At 35.9% G+C, this 18391-nt stretch overlaps 1 protein-coding gene across 2 annotated transcripts; it reads left to right on the forward strand.

The window, feature by feature from the left end:
- Positions 1-757: 757 nt before the first annotated feature.
- LOC146166659 (ADP-ribosylation factor-binding protein GGA1-like) lies at positions 758-16744 on the forward strand. 2 transcript variants are annotated; one of them, XM_083395093.1, is made up of 14 exons: positions 758-1037; positions 3411-3495; positions 3954-4128; positions 4537-4660; positions 5031-5179; positions 6668-6841; positions 8214-8439; positions 9107-9250; positions 10279-10523; positions 11014-11090; positions 12122-12348; positions 13229-13401; positions 13992-14102; positions 14866-16744. In XM_083395093.1, exons 1-14 carry the CDS (start codon positions 995-997, stop codon positions 14977-14979), a joined length of 2067 nt encoding a protein of 688 aa, XP_083251219.1. In that variant the 5' UTR covers positions 758-994; the 3' UTR covers positions 14980-16744. The 2 variants fall into 2 exon arrangements, 1 of the variants encoding a protein (XP_083251219.1); XR_014501587.1 differs by lacking the exon at positions 14866-16744 and having other exon boundaries at positions 13177-13401.
- The last annotated feature ends 1647 nt before the right edge of the window (positions 16745-18391 follow it).

Here is an 18391-nt window from a genome sequence, read left to right on the forward strand (position 1 = left end):
AAAAAAAAGTGTTATTGCAGCCCAACTAACCAGTGTTCTAAACAGGAAATTTAAAAATGACTTAAGTTTCAGTCAAGTTATTTGTTAAAAAAATTTAAGTAGAAGTCAAGTCCAAAAAAGTACTAAGTCTAGCCCAAAGAGGTTATAACCTTAATAATATCTGTGGTCATAATCTCTTTGGTCTAGCCCACTGATCTCTAGATCAGTGGTCTAGCCCCAGTCCAAGTCATTAATAGAAATCAGAAAATAAAATTTTAAACTATTAAAACAATCAAAACTGTCCGAGAGCAATAACTTATCTAAAAAAATAACTAAAACCCAAAATATAGAAAGCTAATTTTTTATTTGCAAAAAATGAGATTAATAGCCCAATTTCAAAAATCGTGTTAACTGAAAACATTTATTTTCAATCAAAGTCATTAGAATAATGACTTAGGTCAAGTCAAGTCATTTGAAAACAGTTACCTCACCGCACTAAAGTCAAGTCATTTACTTTAGTTATTTAAACACTGCAATTAACTATTCTATGCGATTGTGATAACGAAACCGGGACTTCTCCATGTGTTTAGCTGACGTCATCATGTTTACGTCATGTGAATAGGTTCCGATGTAGTACAGGACAACAAATGTTACTAATTTTATTTAAATTAATCTATAAAGTACGAATACAATTTAAATATTTTAATTTTACCACTCTAGGTTTACATTCGACACTATAAACGTTTTTATTTATTTTTTTTACATTAAGTTTACATTAAGCTTTTTTTAACTTTAAACACACCACTGAACAAAAAATCAATATCATCACCTCTCCTAATAATTTTGCTCAATATTTTTTGTAAAAAGCAATTTCATCTGTAAGGCAAAAATTCTTAGACAGATATTTTATAGCCATTTGCTTCAATACTTGTATTTTAAAACTGTTAAGTAACACAGAGTAGGTTTCATTGCATTGCGTAACTTGCCAGGGTTGTGGAAGACAACAAAACACACCATGGCGTTAAACCTTTCAGAAGAAACGATGGAAACTTTGTTAAGTAAGTGCTATACAAACATTGGAAATAACCTATGTTTAATTTTTCTGCATTTTATAATTGCCCAAAATTCCCACAATTTTGTTTAACTCTATAGTCCGGTTGTTGCAAGTTGCCAAATTTCTGTAAACTTAATTGATTGCCTTATGTGTTATTGCAAAACATGTAAACTGGACTTGCCTTATCTTAAAAATACAGTTTGAAGTTTACCTACCTTAATTAGGAAATGTTTCGAAGATTCCGTATAATTTAGTAATTCTTTCCTCAGTGAGACTCCACTATGTTTTTGATGGGCAACCGATGCTGTAAACAAGTCATTTTAAAATAACTGAGGTCCCAGTCAAGTTATTTGTGAAATAACTTATGTACAAGTCCAAGTCATTGACTTTTAGAAGACATTACAACACTGACATTAAAAAAGAAATATAAGGCTTGACTACAAATTTTGTTTGGCCAAAATCATAAGCCAAAAAAAATGCCATATATATATACACCAGGACCAGATTTATTGCTACATGGCTATTTATTATTGTAACATGGCAATATTTTATGCAAAATAACGTCATCCTAATCTATATACAGTTTCTGTATGACTATAAACATCCATCTTTCTTTTGTTGCCAAGATTATGTTACTTATTAGTTGTAGTAGCACCATTTTTTATTCATAGTTCAGCTTCAGTGAGCATTTTATGTCACATTCTGCTGATCTTAAGTGGGTAGCACCAAATTTTAGGTTTAGAGTAGGCATCACCACCCTACAGTCCAAGGGCGAATGTTGCCCTTTGGGTTAGATTTGTCAGTTAGCAGAATATTTGTCTGATAAACATAAAAAAATACAGTTGGATGTTATCTGATGCTATCCACACTAAATTTTAATGAAAAATTAAACTGTACACCATTTTTTGCTCACAATATTCTTTGTTTACCGACAATCAAGTTTAAAATAATTGTTTGCATCCAGCCTGCAATTGCCAATATTTACAGTTATACGTTTTGTGACCCTTTGTTAAAAAAATGTTTTGTGACCCTTGTTTAGAGGTATGCTGATTTGCTGCACACCGGAGTTTAGAATTCTTTCACAATTCAATCACCAACTCAAACTAATTATAAATTTTCTAAAATCTAGGTGTGCAATTTACCGCTACTTAGGTTTTCTATACAAATTGTTCTAAACAATTTATGGGTGTGCCTATGCACCTGTCCCAGAAAGCGGCGTGGGTTAAATCAAGTTTCCAATGTATAGTTTACGTTATTTAATTATTTTGTATGGTGGTAGCTAAGCCAGGGTTGGGATTTTGCCCTTGCACTCCCCAATGTGAGCGCAATTTGCTTGGGGCTAGCGCTGCTTTGTCTTATTTTTTTAATGTGTACCAGATTATGTTTAACTCCCAACAACCTACGTTCGATTATTGTGTAAATCTTTAACGATACATGCTTCCACAATTACAACTTTTAAAACAAGCACATCTCATTTGAGAAAATGTCTAAGTATTTAATAGTCAAGGAAATAATTAATTGAGGCAGATCATACTGCAACTATGTCAATGCACCGAAATAGAAAGGCATATTAAATCAATGCTGAAAAATCTAGTTAGAGAACCAATTAGCAGACGGCATGCCAGAATTTTTGGCAAATGTTATTTCTTCCAGGCGAGTGCTGATGGGAAGAGACCCTGCCACACTAAAATGTGGATAGCAGATTAGTTCTGGGCCTCACTATAAACTCTTTGACGCTTGCATATCCAGTACTAAATTTCTGATCTTAAATAACTGCTTCCAAAGAAGTGATAACTTTTATAAGTTTTATCTGAACTTCCCACCGACAATGGTGACTTATTTTCATTGCTACATGTAGCAATCTTCTACTACTCAATAACATGTGCATGTTTAGTTGTATTATGCATACATCCACATGCCCCAACTTTCGAAATTCCAGGGTGTTTTTTTTAACCAATGCAAAAATAGTTGTTTTTATTCACATAAATAGTGTGATTGTTATTATTCAATTTTTGTGCTGTTGCACATTATCAATGAATCGAAAAACACTGCATTTACATAATATTAAAAGATATAGTTTGGGGGTTCATTGGCCACGGGACTATGTGGTAATTCCGTAAAATTTCCAAACACTTTTGGTGAACTAAAGATGTGCTACGGGATTTAATTTTGCATACTAATTGTGCACATAACTTGGTCAGATTTCATGGTTTCTTGACGCCCTGTTGGAAATTCAGATTGTCTAAAAACGCTCTGCACACCGACGTTCGGTGCTTATGCATACCTCAATAGAATTCTATGCTGAATGCCTTCCTGAATAAAGAATAATTTTACAGTGTATTTTTAAAAACTTTGGTAAATTTTGTTGTTTTCTTAGACAAAGCTACCAGTTCACTGAACCGTGAAGATGATTGGGAATACATCATGGGATTTTGTGATAAAGTCAATCAGGAATTAGAAGGGTAATTGTGTGTTTCAACTCTAAAAGAATACTTAATTGTTTAATATTTAAAAATGTGCTAATAGTGTTGTAGTTATTTTTTAAGCTGCACTTTCAAATATTAAACCTCAATAACATTACAACCTGTTTTCTGTTTCAACATATGAAACCCTCATTAGAGTCACTGCTATTAGGTTAGAGACATGTATCTATTGTTTTTTTTTGTCATATTGTATTATGCCTAGTCTCACAGGAAGTAAGATTGACGTAACTTAAAGCGAGCAGTTGCAGCTATGCGTGGTTCCATACTTACAATAGTCAGTCTGCTTTTAAAGTAGACATTCAGACGGCATCTAGGTAATCAATTTTCATAGGATTGTGAAGTATATATGTTAACAGAGACAATAATTTGTGCTATATAAAGACTTTTTTCTAACATAGGCAGTGATATTACCTCTGATCTCGTTGTGTATCTATTAGTCCACAAAACAGCACCAGGCTTTTGGCGCACAAGATTCAGTCGCCACAAGAAAAGGAGGCATTACAAGCTCTGTCAGTGCTGGAAGCTTGCGTCAAAAACTGCGGTGAACAGTTTCAAAAAGAATTGGGAAAGTACCGTTTTCTGAATGAGCTCATCAAGGTTGTTTCACCAAAGGTAAATTTTAACAGACTTGACATGTAACTTTGTGGGTGTTGATGTATGTATATTTTACTTTGATTAATTTTTGAATGTCATGACATGCAAACTTAGTTATGTGTTTTTCCATGGGTAACAGTTATAAAATATGTTGACGTTTCTTTGGTGCTGCATACATTTGACTATTGTTATTCCAACTAAGGAGAGTGAAAATGGGTCAAGGGGCCTTAAGGCACAAGGCTTGTTGGTATAATTTAATTCTTCAAAAATAGATTATATAGTTAAAATTTGAGTTGATGATTAGGAAACTATTTTAGGCCACTGTTTGACACAAACGGTGTATACACATTATATATATCCTTACAAAATTTAAAGAATATTATGTGTTGGATGTTAGTTATTTGTATGTTTTCCTTATCTTGTCAGTACCTTGGAACAAAAACATCGGATAAAGTCCAAAAGCGTGTCATTTCTCTGTTGTACACGTGGAGCGTTGCCCTAACTGACCAGGTCAAAATAAGAGACGCCTATCAGATGCTTAAAAAACAAGGTTCGCCACATCTTTGATGTTTTTAATATTTTAAGACTTTAAAAAGGTTTGAGTTAATAGTTTTTGAAAACTGAAAACATAAACTTTCCATGCCATTGTTAAATCAACATACCAATTTTTGTATTTAGAACTATTTTAGAACTTGTAATTTTGAAATAAAGGGCGTAGTAAAATCTTTATGCTATGTCAATTTTTGTTCTTAAAACTGTCAAATTTTAGAGGTTGTAATTCTGAAAGAAAGGGTTTTTGTAAAATCGTTTAAGCATTTAATAATATTTCAAAGAAATGATTTAAAGTCCAGTTTAATTCCATAGTCACCATCCTGACCTAATACTTAGTAAACCAAAGTTTTTTAAACTTGTGCTTACAGGAATAATAACTGCCGACCCTGAGTATGATGTATCCCTGATAACGAACATTCCAGCTCCAAGGGATGACAGGGACAACCTCTTCAAAGATGAAGACAAAAAGAAACAGCTAGAGCGCCTGCTGAGGAGTACAAAACCTGAAGACCTACAGGTCACACTTTTGTTTGTTAATAAAAATAATGTAAATGTTTAGATCAGGGGTTCTTAACTGAGACCCATAAACCCCTTGGGGGTCCGTAAACTAGTTTTAGGGGGTTCATGAAGGACTAAGTGAAATATTAGTGTATAAAATCAACAGATTTTAGGAGTCATTTGTATTGTTACTTTGTTACGTCAATTTATGATGTCATTTACGAAAATTTCTTGCCTACAGTGGTCTATGGAAGCAAAAAACATTTAGGGGTCTGTGTAGAAAAAAGTTTAGGAACCCCTGGTTTAGATCAAGCTACTAGTTTGGTAGATACCTTTTTTATTCTGGATATATATGTATATTCATGTTTATGTCAACAATTGTATTTACATAATTTATTTGTAAGTTTGATGTTTTAAAACCTAAATAAAATTTGGATTACAAAATTTCCTTTCAAATTTAGTTGAATAAATGTTTATTCATAAAAAACACAGAACCTGTTTGCACAAATTGCGTATATAACCATTTTTGTCTTAACTTTTTATCATTGAAAAACAATATCTATCATGTTGAATTGCTCTGTCGGTAGCAATCTACTTCTTTGCTACGTAAGTGTTTCAATGTTTCTCCTGTTTCATATAAGTATCATTTTATCACTTTTTGAATAGTAGATAGCTCTTGAAAATGCTCAAAGGACATAAGTGTGCTTCTGTAATACAGGAATAATGGTAAATTTTTAGCACACAGTTTTAAAAAGTTTTCTTAGGTGAATAAAAAGTTGGATGCCTGTTAAGCTACATCTATTTACGAACAAAATTAATGCCAACCTGTCCATTAGTTTTTTTACGTTTTTGATTGTATCTTTACCACACAATAGTTTTAGCAATGGTTGTTTATTTTAATTTATTAACTGAAATGCCCTTTGCAGTTAATTAATAGGTTGTGGAAATTCTAATTGCCTTATTAACTAATTACTAATGCTTTATTAAAACCCATTTTTTTAATTCATTAAATTTTAATCACATATTTGCTGATAGCTATATTTGTCTAAGTCTAAATTTGATAATCATGTGTCATTGTTTAACTCCAAATTCTATTAAAATCCTAAGAACTTGAGATTTTATTACAATGTTTTGTTAAACACTGACACATGATTTCCAGATTCATACAGATGTTGTAGCACCTTACAACTTTTACAGTTTAATAACTGTAAAAACATGTTAACTTTTTCACCATAGTTATTTTTCTACGGATCTTACAGTGCACTTTAAATTTCAACTATACTTTGATTTCTGCTGAATCTGATTGTTTTGTGTATTGACTAGCGACTATCACCAGGATATTTTTATTTAAATCTATTATAATCTATACTCTTTACAAAACTACCAAAATAATTCCTTAAAAAAATTGTGTTAAAACAAAGTATTGGCTGTTCTAGCAACTTGGGATACATTCTTCCAAGAGGTTAGATAAGTTTAGTGCTAAAACAATGGCGGTGACTCTTTCCAGGCTGCCAATCGCCTTATCAAAAATGTGGTGCAAGAGGACGAAGCAAAGATGGAAAAGTTGCGAAAGCGCACCGCCACACTCGAGGAAGTTTCAAACAACGTCCGTCTTCTCAATGAAATGCTATCCCAGTTTAAACCTGATGAGGCTTCTATTACTGAAATGCAAACTATGAAGGTAGGATAAACATTATCCTGAAAAATCATTTCTTAGGCTTATTCGTTACATGGAAGGGTCATTTGTTTCAAATGGTGTTAAAAGTTGCCAAGTGTTTTTTGTACGTTATTTTGTAGGAAATTGAACGGAAACCCAGGAAAACAACATTAAAAAGTTGTTAAAAATGGACTGACAGTACATTTATCTTTCCTTTTAAAAATGAAATCTATATGATCCTTGTCGAATAGTATCAAATAGACATCCAATTATTATGTTTTGTGAATGTTAAGATTCTTATATAATAGAGAATAATACTCTCATCACCTGTGAAGCAATGCTTTAATGTTTCTAAATCAAAAATCTGTACAACGATTAACTCAATGAAACCTATTTGCTGAAAATTCCCAATAGAGTTAATTGTACAATGTAAATGCTGACAAATCAATAGCATGTTGTCAATAATCCTTCATTATGCTGTAGGCCTAGGCGCATTATTATATTAAAAAATAAATAATGCAGGAAATGCTTTACGAGAAATAATAAACAACAAAAGATTTGCAATATTCGACAAATAAAAATCTTTAAAACAAATAAAAAAATATGACGAAGTGTTTGTGTTTGCGAGACCGATCAAACTAAAAACAAAGCCCTGAAAAACCCGCCGAATTCCGCGACACGCAACTGAATAAAAACTCTACCATATTGTCTAGTATCAGGCGCCCAAACAATATCGAACCTATAAAAAACAGACACTGACACTGAGCCTACTTTACTTATCCTGCTCCGGTAAAAGGCTTCCTAAAAAGGGTGTCAGTAACGAGTTAAACAACCTTTTGCCCAGCGCCCAATCCCAAACTGACGTGTTGTTGTCTTATTTAAACGAGTTATTGCGTTTCTTTACGGGTTTAAACGCCGTCTCAATACAGTTTCCTAGACAATTCCGCTTGATATATGCACTGCTTTGCAGGCCTTACTGTATGTATCGCGCAGAAATTGTCGCTTTATTAGCCTTGTTCAACTGTTCATAATGTTCCGCTTGTGTGCGACAGCTACTGTAGCACACATTCAACGTGATTGACCAGGTGAAATGTGGCGATCGACGTGTTGGCAATTCCTGATATACAGAATACAGTACCCTAGACAGTTCCGCTTAAGATATTGCTGCTTTACAGGCCTTACTGTATGTTCCATCCAGGAATTATACGACGCCTGTCACAATATTGTACAGTATCCTAGAAAATTCCGCTTGAGATATTGCTGCTTTACACTGTATGTTCCGTGCAGGCGTGAAGGAATTTTACGACGGCTGTCACAATACCGTACAGTATCCTAGACTAGACAATTTTGCTTGAAATATGCACTGCTTTACAGGCTTATTGTATATTCCGTGCAGGAATTGTACGACGGCTGTCATAAGTTGCGCCCGACCCTGTTTCGCCTGGCCTCGGATACAGACGACGACGAACAAGCGTTAATGGACATCCTTCGTGCAAACGATGACGTGTCACGCGTCATGCAGTCCTACGAGAAACTCGTCCAGCCAAAACTGACCGCTATGACTGACCGGAACGGCGACGGCGCCGCGGACGAACCGGCCAAAGAATCGGCACACAAGCCCGGTCAGTTTGTTGTTGTTTTTAGTTTTCGAGCATTCATTAAGAACACACAACAAGACCTAAAAAGCAACAACACCTTGGGTAATGGGTATACACTATGTGTGGATCTGTTATGTAGCTTGATAAACAATTGCAAAGCCAAAAAGGTCTAGTTGATCGACATCATCTTGATTAAGACGTTTCGACACGAGCTTGAATCTTCTTGAGCAAAAAAAAAATTAAAATGTGGTAAAATTGTGTTTAAACTACACAACAATTAATATCTAACCTTAAAATAGCATGAATTGTGATGCATTTCTTGGGTCAGCTCGAACTTTTAGCAATATCTAGCAAAATGATTCCAGTGTTACTTTGTTTTTTTAAATGATCTATTAATTTGTCGTTTATGTTTTTTACTAAATTTTAAATATCCTGTTTATTTAACGTATTTTCTTGCTTTGTGCAATAATTTTATTATTGCTTTTTAATTGCCAGTTAATCTTTATCGAAATTGATTAAAATTTCTTCCGAAAAAGAGCAAAAAAAAGGTTTAAATCAAATTTCAATTAATTATCGTAATTCTCATTTTGCAAATATCTTTAACCTGTGAATAACTCAATTCGCTGCTAACTAATTCTTCTGCGAATGACTGCTACAAATAAACGATGATTTTTCAACCGCTGCAAATCAGAAAATTCCACGAATATTTTGGATTTGGCCGGACTTAATCTGAACTCGGCAGCGCCACCAAGTGCACAAAGCACTAATTCTGATCCGTTCACTCCCTTCGCTGATTTTGGTGCTACACAACATCAGACTGCTAACAGCAGCAATGGTATGACTTGTTTTTTTGCTGATCGTCTTGTTGTTATAGAATTGTGTGTTTTGTAATTAACTTGTAATGACTCGTTTTAATTATTTCTCTATCACACCTGATTTTGTTTATACTGATAAATTTAAAGTAATTTCCTTTCGAATTTTTAAAACAATACCTTTGGCATTTACGCTATTTTGGCAAAGAATAATTACAATAATAAAGAATGTTTACTCGAGTATTTTGTGCAATAACTTTTTGATAAAAGTATCCACTCTTTTAGTGAACCTGTTCGTTTTGTAAGGTGTCATAAAACCCAAATTTTGAACGATGTTCTATTTGACGTTTTTAAAACATATAGCGATCCTAAAGGAAAACTGTTTTGAAGTTTTCCATGGCAGTGTTGCGAACAAGACATTTAAATTACTTAATTCCCAGTCAAGTCAATTGCAAAATAATTTAAAACCAAGCCAAGTCAAAAATAAGTCGGCAGTTGTCCAAGTCAAGTCCCAAGTATTTTAACAGAGCCAGTCCAAGCAAAGTAATTGGCGTAAAAGTAAAAAAATATACCAATAAAATTGATAAACTCGTAATTGGAAAATTTAGATGAATAACCTAATTTTATTCAAAAATTGCAATGGAAAACACTTAATTTCAAACCCAGTCATTTTACTGAATGACTCAGGTCCACAACAAGTCATTTGCCCAAAGAAAGTCAATTATCCGAAGACTTAAGTCGAGTCAAGTCCTTGTCCGAAACAAGTCATATAATTTTACCGAAATGACTTAGGCCAAGCCCAGTCAAGTCATATCAAAACGTTGACTTACGTTATTCCCACACTGATTTGTGGTATTTTACAACTGCCGCATTGCTCATACTCCATGCTACGTTCTCCTACACATCAATGAAAAAAATTACTATTTCTTAAATATACACTAATATTTCAATTAGGCCTTCATGGACCCCCAAAAACTAGTTCACTGACCCCAAGGGGTCCATCGATGAACCCCAGTTTAAGAACCACTTTATTAACGTCCTTTCGATCCAGGACTGGACGAGAACCTGCTCAACTTCCATCAGCAGCAGCCAGCCGGTTCCTCAACCCTTCCAGAATCTTCCAGCAATGACGTCAACAGCCTGCTGAACTTGGATGACCTTATGTCCGCCTACCCCTCAGCCGCGACGTCATCGGGCGTGACGCAACAGCCCATAGTGACGTCACATACCCCACAGGCGATGCAGCCGGTGATGGCGATACCCAAACTTCCGTCGCCGCCAAACCAAAAACCACAAGTGAGTAACACGCTTATTTTGCATTTGTTTCGGGCGTAGTTTGCGTGCAGTAAAACTGGGTCTTCAGTAAGGCCCGGTCTCGCCTGGCCGGCGAAGTGTCTTTTTTCAGCGCGATTTATATATATCTACACTGTTGTTACCAGCAATAGTAATAATTCTCAAAAACAGCTCCTCTGGTAATTGTAATTGTTAACCAACGATTCAGCAACCTATTCCAATCGCCTTTGTCAGGGTGAATGACACTCTTGGTTAACAATCACCAGAGGAGATGATTTTCTTTATTATATAATATATATTATATATAATGGGTTTCAGTGTGCTTAATTCGGGATTTTGTAATTACAGTTTAAATCTCATTTACATTTAATTTTCTATGTAAAAAGACATTTTTAGGTTCGAATAAGTTTTTAACAGTTAGTGTAGACAATTTTTTAGGTTGAAAACAATAAATTTCTAGTTGTAAGTTGTTCATTTTTTTAAATTTTTGCAGATGTTTTCCGATCTTGGCGACGTGGGCAGAAACATGATGGAGCAATCTCTTGGCAGGAAACTGCAAGAAACGTTCCCGTGAGTAAACCTAAATGATGAACCTTTTTAAAGCTGTAAATTTATTTTAAAAATCATAATCTTCTTTAACCATGGGAGCCGAAATACCTGATTAAAGTGACAGAGCCAGAGCCAAAGTGTTTTTCAGCTAAAATCAGAACCGGAACTATACGGAAGTCAGTGACTAACCGGTACCGTGCTACAATCTTCTATGGCTTCGTAGATAAAATAGGACTTCATAAGTTATACGTTCTAGTTAAAAAAAAATTTGCGAAACATATTCTTCTAGTTTTAATACTTCATCAAAAGCATAACCTTTTAAGTCAAAGCATGACTATGAATCAAACAGACCTTTAAGGTAACGAAAGTGACAAAAACGTTAAAAACTAACAATTCTTTGTAGACGTAGGCATCCCTTACACCCAAACTCCCACTAACCACACAAGAAGGCATCGTAGCAGAAATTTTACAAAAGTTTAAAAAAATATCTGTTAAAAATTACCTAAACTTTTTTTTCAATCAAACACTCATTTGAAAACTGATATCTTTTAATGGAACGCCTTCAGAACGTTTGTTTCACCAGTATTTACGTTGTTTTTTGTTGTTTAATGAATTATAAGGCTCTAATACCGGAAGACTTCGATTAACCTAGTTAGATGATCAAAATGCAAGCAAGCAAGGCGAGAAAAACAACTAGCCTGCGGTGAGGTTCGAACTCGCGACCCCTGGTATAAAGCCCTTATATCGCAAGACATAGGAGTGTGCCTGTACCGTTTAAACTTTCCAGATTGCCGCATTTCTTTTATTTACAGCACTCCTGTGACATAACCCACCCTCAACGACCTCAAAGCCCCCTCGTAAAAAAACTCAAAAAGACAAAAAAACTCGAGATCATCAAGCCTGAACGATATTATGTGTTTGCTGAAATAGTTTTTGCTTAAATTATATCTGTTTTCACAAAGATAAAATTCCAACCCCTTATATCGCAAGTCCATAGAAGTGTACTTGTACCTTTTAAACTTAACAGATTGCCGCATTTCTTATATTTACAGCACTCCTGTGGCAAAACCCACCCTAAACGACCTTTCCAAGCCACCTCTTACCACAACTGCGCCCCAGGCCCCCGAAACGGCCACTCTCTTTGACCTGGCCGCACCCATGGCGCGGCAGGAACCCGCCCCGGTGGCCACACCCCCCTTGGCGGCACCGCCCGTGGCCCAAATACCGGTGGACAGTTCGTTAAACGACGTATTCGTGCCTTTGGAGAAGATTAGACCAAGTAAGATTTTTCTGTTTGAAAAAAGCTGTTTTGGTTTGTAATTGTTGTTTTAAGCTTGAAAGTTTAAATTAGGCACACGCAATAAAATTCCGGATATTTTACATTTTCCGGATATTTTCTATAATTAGAGCCGTGCTTTCCAACCAGTGGATCGCGAAGCTATTTCAGGTGGGTCGCAAAGCATTTCTAAATGTTACAGTTTTCTATTAGATCGGGAAAGATCATTAATTTGTTTTTCATTCGCTTGGTCTTATCTCATTGTGGGTCGCACAATAAAACTTGCATTAAAAATGGGCCGCGAACTGGGTTGAGAAGTACTGGTTTAGAGGGTGTTACACTTCGGAGGATTGTCAAATTTTTTAAATTTTGTTTTGCTCTGCGGTCCAAAAACTATCAAAGTAATTTTAAAATGTTGGCAACAAAGACAATCGCGTCAACTCCACAAGCGATGAAAGTTTTTTTTACAATGTTTTCTTATAGATGTGGATGGGAATTTTCCACCTGCATTGGCGTGTTTTTAGAAAAATCCTCGACCTTTTGCTTTTAAAAAAATACAAAAATGTGTGTAAAACCAACAACATTTAAAAAATCAGCTGTGTTGTCGGTACAACCTCTTTTTTGCTGCCAATTTGCGCAAAACCCTTATATATTAAGATTAGTGTAGTGTTAGTTTTATAAATATATTTTAGTCGAAATTGAAAGTCATACCCGGTGGATATTTTCAGATATTTCAATCACTGTGTAACCCAATGTACTGTATTAGACTATTACAACATAAATGAAATTGCGAAAGGCCTCGTAAAGTAACTAATCAGCCAAATTTGCCAGCACCCATCAAACTGCAGCCCAAACGTCCAACTTGTGAGCTTCTCGTCTTAAGGTTCCTTCACACCGATTACGGTTTACGACAACAACAACATCCGCGTGATGATGCACTTCGCCAAAGATCACGCGAGCCCTGAGCGAACCGACACCCTAGTGGCCGTAGTGTCCATGATCAGTACGCGAACCACACCAGTACAGAACGTGCTGTTTCAAGCGGCCGCCCCAAAGGTAGGTTGATTGCTGCCTTCGTGGCTATAATCCAGTTAATGTGGCGCTTTAAGAATCGCTAGTCTTGAACTTTTAACCAAAAAAGTGTTTCAGCCTTAAGCTGGTTTACAGGCCGCCTAAAAAAAAACAGGCCTTTACTTTACCAGTCTTGCTTGCATCATTAATGGCAGATTCGGTTAGTCTGCGATGGCTTTCGGTGTACTGAAGTCCTCTGCTTATGTTTTCAACGAAGTGTTCAGAGCTTTAGAAAGGGGCCAAGCACTCATTGAAGGTTATGAACCACTGCTCCATATTATGAACACGAGTCCACCTATGTTTAATTGTTTATTATTACCGTTTAATATCATTATATCATTGTGCTGTTTCCATGCAAACTTTTCGCTTTATCTAGAAGCAAAAATGAGAAATTACTTTTAAAAACATTTCAAATTTTTCCGTTAGACAACTGATATTTACTAACTAAACAATAATTACCTTTTGATTTTGACTAAATCTGTTGAAATAGATTAAAAACTTCAACGCTAATTTTGGGTCTGAAATATAAAATAATTACTCTTTATAGTAGTGATTTCTGAATACTTTTTCATTAGATAATGAAGGTTAAGTTGCAGCCCCCCTCCAGCACCGAGCTAGCTGCTTTTAACCCCATATTTTCGTCCCCACCCCTCACCCAAGTGATGGTGGTCGCCAACCCCAGCAAAGTAAGTTGTTGCAAAAGTACAGTGGTGCATAACTGTACTGTGGACGGTAACCACAGATTGGGTGTACGTATTTGTATTGGTTTAGTACAGCTACCTATGTTGCGAAATGTTTAAAATGCAGAGGATTACAATTTTAAATTCACAAGATGACAATTTTCTTCGTATTAGCTGTATTTGCTAAAAATAATTGAACTGAAATAATAATATATATAACATTTGATACACATTACATATCAGACATTTTCTTTGTGGAGGGCATTTTTTTAAATCAAAAACAGATGGTATTATATATTGTTTATGTTAAGTGTCTCTGTATTTTAAAAACACCATCAGACTAACTTTAAACCTAAAATTTAACAACGTCAGTTTTCTACGTTTATACAAAAAGCGGTGACGCTCCGTTTAAACTCATCGACATTTCCTACCACAACACACGACATTGAAATATTTCGTAAACGACGTAAACAACGGCGAAAGTTTGGCCTTTTATCACGTACAGAGTCAAGAGAGAAATTCTGATTTAAAGTGGAGCTTTTTATTGGATTACTGCATACTTTATTACATATACAGACTTACAGGGTCGGGATTTGTCACTTGTCCATAATGTCAATGCGAGTGCAATTTGCTCAGGGCGAATGTTGATAAGACCAACTCGCCAAACTGACGAATGCCAGTAAGCAAATATTATTATCAGACCTACTGAACTCAATGTGCGATAAATGTTAAATGCCACAGAATGTAACAAGGCTTTACATTCGCGCAGAAAGACGTGAAAATCCGCTACAAGCTGGACTACAAGATAGACGAGCAAACCAGCATCGGAGACAGCGGTGTCATCACGGGGTTTCCCCCTTGCGACGACTGGGGCAAGCTATGATGCCGTCATGAGTTACGTCACCGCACCGGGCGGGCGCGTTTGCCAAGATTTTATTGTTCCTTGTTTTGCTTCGGGAACTCCTGATTTGACGTCACTCGCCGTCGCACGCTTGACTGCGTTTCGGACTTGCCAAAATCAGCTTTTTTTCAACACTTGTTTTCAGGCTTTTGATGAATTCTATATTTAATCCAGCGAAACTCACTGGTTTAAACGGAACATAATGCGACTGTAAATATTACACTTGAGTTGATTTTTTTAAATATTTATAGAAAAATTGGTGGTTAATGTACTATTAGGCTTCTCCCAATACATATATTTTGTATAATTTACGTTCATGGCGCCGTGACAAAATAGTAGAATGATTACGTCAAGGAAACCGACTGTATAACGTTTAACGGAATTGCGACCTCTAGTTAAAAACTTACAATCATAGAAATGCTAACGTTTGGGGCAAATCAACGACATAATTTCCCAATACAATTATTCAGTGGCTAGATTACGCCATCGTACGTTTTCCACACATCATTAAAGTCATGCGCATTGCGGTTTGGCAAATAATCGTTTGTCGGGTTGTTTCACGTTTGGTTTGAGACCTCCGGTATATGTCGGTACTTCATCTATATTTGTGCATTGCCCCGCAATATACCGCGCTTCCAATCTGTAAATTTGCACGGGCAAGATTGAAAGCGTAACTTGTACAGCTAAATAAGCCTGATACGTTATTTGCGACTACCTTTAAAGACTTGCATGGCGTACCTTTCTTATTACCGATTCCTGTTCTGCGTCGGTTGATCTATACATTCGTCAATTTATCAGCGTGGTTAGCACGTTAGCATTTCTCATTTGTCTTTCCACTCACTCATCAATTGCCACAAACTGCTTTGCTTATAACCGTGTGAACTAAGAGGCAATACCTGCCTGAAAATAAGCTCGATGTCGCAATAACAAATAGTTACCTTGTCTCGAACTAGTTTGCAGTTTCACGTTGTTCGAACCAGGGATGCGGAGTCGGTTAAAAATAACCCGAGTCCGGCTACCGAGTCTCGAGGACTCCGGGGAATGTCTGATTTCGTCCAGTACTAAGTCCGGCCCTGACTCTAAAGTCTACAGCCTGTATTCGGCCAATTTACGTAACTAAGTTAACTTGGATATTCAGCAATCCACTTATATGGGGTGTCATTAATTCATTCACACACAATACATGGTTGGAAAATACCCGCCTTATAGGCCAATCCGCATTTACGATTTACAGTCGCCGGCTATATCAGTTTTTAAATTTGTTACTGCGTAAGTCGGACTCGGAACTAGGATAGTTTTACGTGGTCTTACCCGACTCCGCAGCCCTGTTCGAACAACTTCCACTTAAGTTTACTTCCAAGTAATTTGCCATACTCATATCGTTTTGTTCTTCAGCAGTAGATGAATGTTAATGAAAAGCTCCACAGGTCCTTAGACGTCGTGTTGTGATACTCTGATATTTTCTGTCTGTACTCCGTGCTTCGAATTCGTTTTCCATGTTGTTGTGATACGCTACTTCTGTCTAAGTGTGATTTAGTGCGTCATTGCTCCTTATTACTACGCCAACCCATATCAAATGACGTCATCCACTGTTACGTGGCGATAGCGTCATCACCGAAACAATTTGACGTCTACTTTTGCTATTATTATTATTATTATTGTTATTATTACTATTATTAGTTCCCGATTATTCAAGATTGTTTAGCAGATGACAAAATTATTTAACGTGCAATGGTAAATGAATCGTTCCGTGTATTGTTTTGTTCATTTGTTTTGAGCCAAACGAAAGGTGTATTATTCAAACACTTGAAATTAGTTTAGTGCAACATATCAGAAGGGTGTTTGACTATAGTACGAAGTTGGCTTAGAATGCAGAAAATACAACAGCAAAATTCATCAGGCATTGTAGAGTAAATACTGATGAATACAAAACATTTTTTGGGTAAAATGGTGCCATAAGTATTTTTGTCTTTTAGAATAAGTGGCTTAGTCGTTTTTGATCTTAAAAGTAAATATATTTTGCCAGATATAAATCTTACACAATCATCGTGATTTACACCTTTAAATGCCTTGGTAAACTCACGTCATGGAGACATCTTTTTGGTGGCCAGGCATCAACAATTTGCTTACAACTTATATTGCGAGACTCTAAGAGTCACTTACTTATACCAGGTACTGATCAGGAATTAAGGTCGACATTTATCTTGCAAGGGTCAAGGTGATTTCTATTATTCACATATTCAGTGCAACTTATACCAGGTTGACAGATTTGTGACAGCTGCGATTGGTCTAGTCCTTGAAAAGTAATTAAAATTTGTGTGATAGTTTTGTACGCTGACATTATATAAAATTTTAATGCTTAGGTTAAATCAGGAATTACTATGGCCAGATTTTATCAGAAATTAAGGGCGCATCCAGCATTTCCGTTTGGCCGGCGGTGTAAAAAAAATAGATTTTACATCACTAAGTAATGTCATTAAACAATTGGCTTACATTACGAAACATGCTGTTCGCGCAAATGTACAGTATAACTGAAATTGAGTTTATATTTAGCTGTAGAGATGACCGCGAAGAGGGGGAGAAATGCATTTTAACTGACAAAGCTTTTCAAGTGAGAATTCGTGGCACATTAAACACACAAAACCTGATTTAAGCTCAGTTTGATAAATAGTGTCTTCCCCGTATATCTGCTCTAGTGGTACCGGTAATAGTAATTTGTGTCACAATTCAATAGGCTTTTTTTCCTGACAAGGATTTCGTGGCAAAGTAGTTTAATATATAAAAAAACTCGGTATACTCTGAATTATAGGTTGTTATTTTAATTTGTTCTGGGTGAGTATTGGTTCATAGGTATTTTTTAAATTCCAGTGTTTCTATTCTATTGTCAGTTGAAAGCTTTCGGAATATTGTTTCAAAAAATAGCAAATTTGGCTGCACTGGGGTCATCAAATGAGTCCACCTGGGGTACTTTCGCCTTTTTACCGCGGCTCCCAAAAAATTGAACAAAAAATCTCGCGTATAGACCACGGTAGGCCAAAAGATTAAAAATGACCTCTTAAATTTACGTCACAATACAAATAGACTTCATAGATCTGATGATCTCGGTCGAAGATGATAAGTGAAGCGGAGACTTAATGCATTCAGTGCCGTTTTATTTTTAATTAAACTTTTTTTTTAGTTGATAAATTTATTACTTCCTAAATATACACTAATATTTCAATTGGGCTTTAATGGCCCCTTAAACTGGTTCACAGACCCCAAGGGGTTAATTGACCCCAGTTGAAGAACCCCTGGTTTAAACCAAACAACCAATATACAGTGCGCTGCCGCTGTTGATTCGATTTCGTCCGGGGGTAATTGATTTCGTCACAATGGTGTCGCGCGACAGGACCCC

Source organism: Ascidiella aspersa, chromosome 1 (assembly GCF_963924565.1).
Source record: "Ascidiella aspersa chromosome 1, kaAscAspe10.2, whole genome shotgun sequence".
Classification (NCBI taxonomy): domain Eukaryota; kingdom Metazoa; phylum Chordata; class Ascidiacea; order Phlebobranchia; family Ascidiidae; genus Ascidiella; species Ascidiella aspersa.

Excerpts from the sequence above, each read along its gene's own strand:
- LOC146166659 (XM_083395093.1), top strand. The coding sequence starts at position 995 with ATGGCGTTAAACCTTTCAGAAGAAACGATGGAAACTTTGTTAA. Across the intron at positions 9,251-10,278 it reads GACTGCTAACAGCAGCAATG|GACTGGACGAGAACCTGCTC; the intron begins GTATGACTTGTT and ends CTTTCGATCCAG. Across the intron at positions 12,349-13,228 it reads TTTGGAGAAGATTAGACCAA|GTTCCTTCACACCGATTACG; the intron begins GTAAGATTTTTC and ends TCTCGTCTTAAG.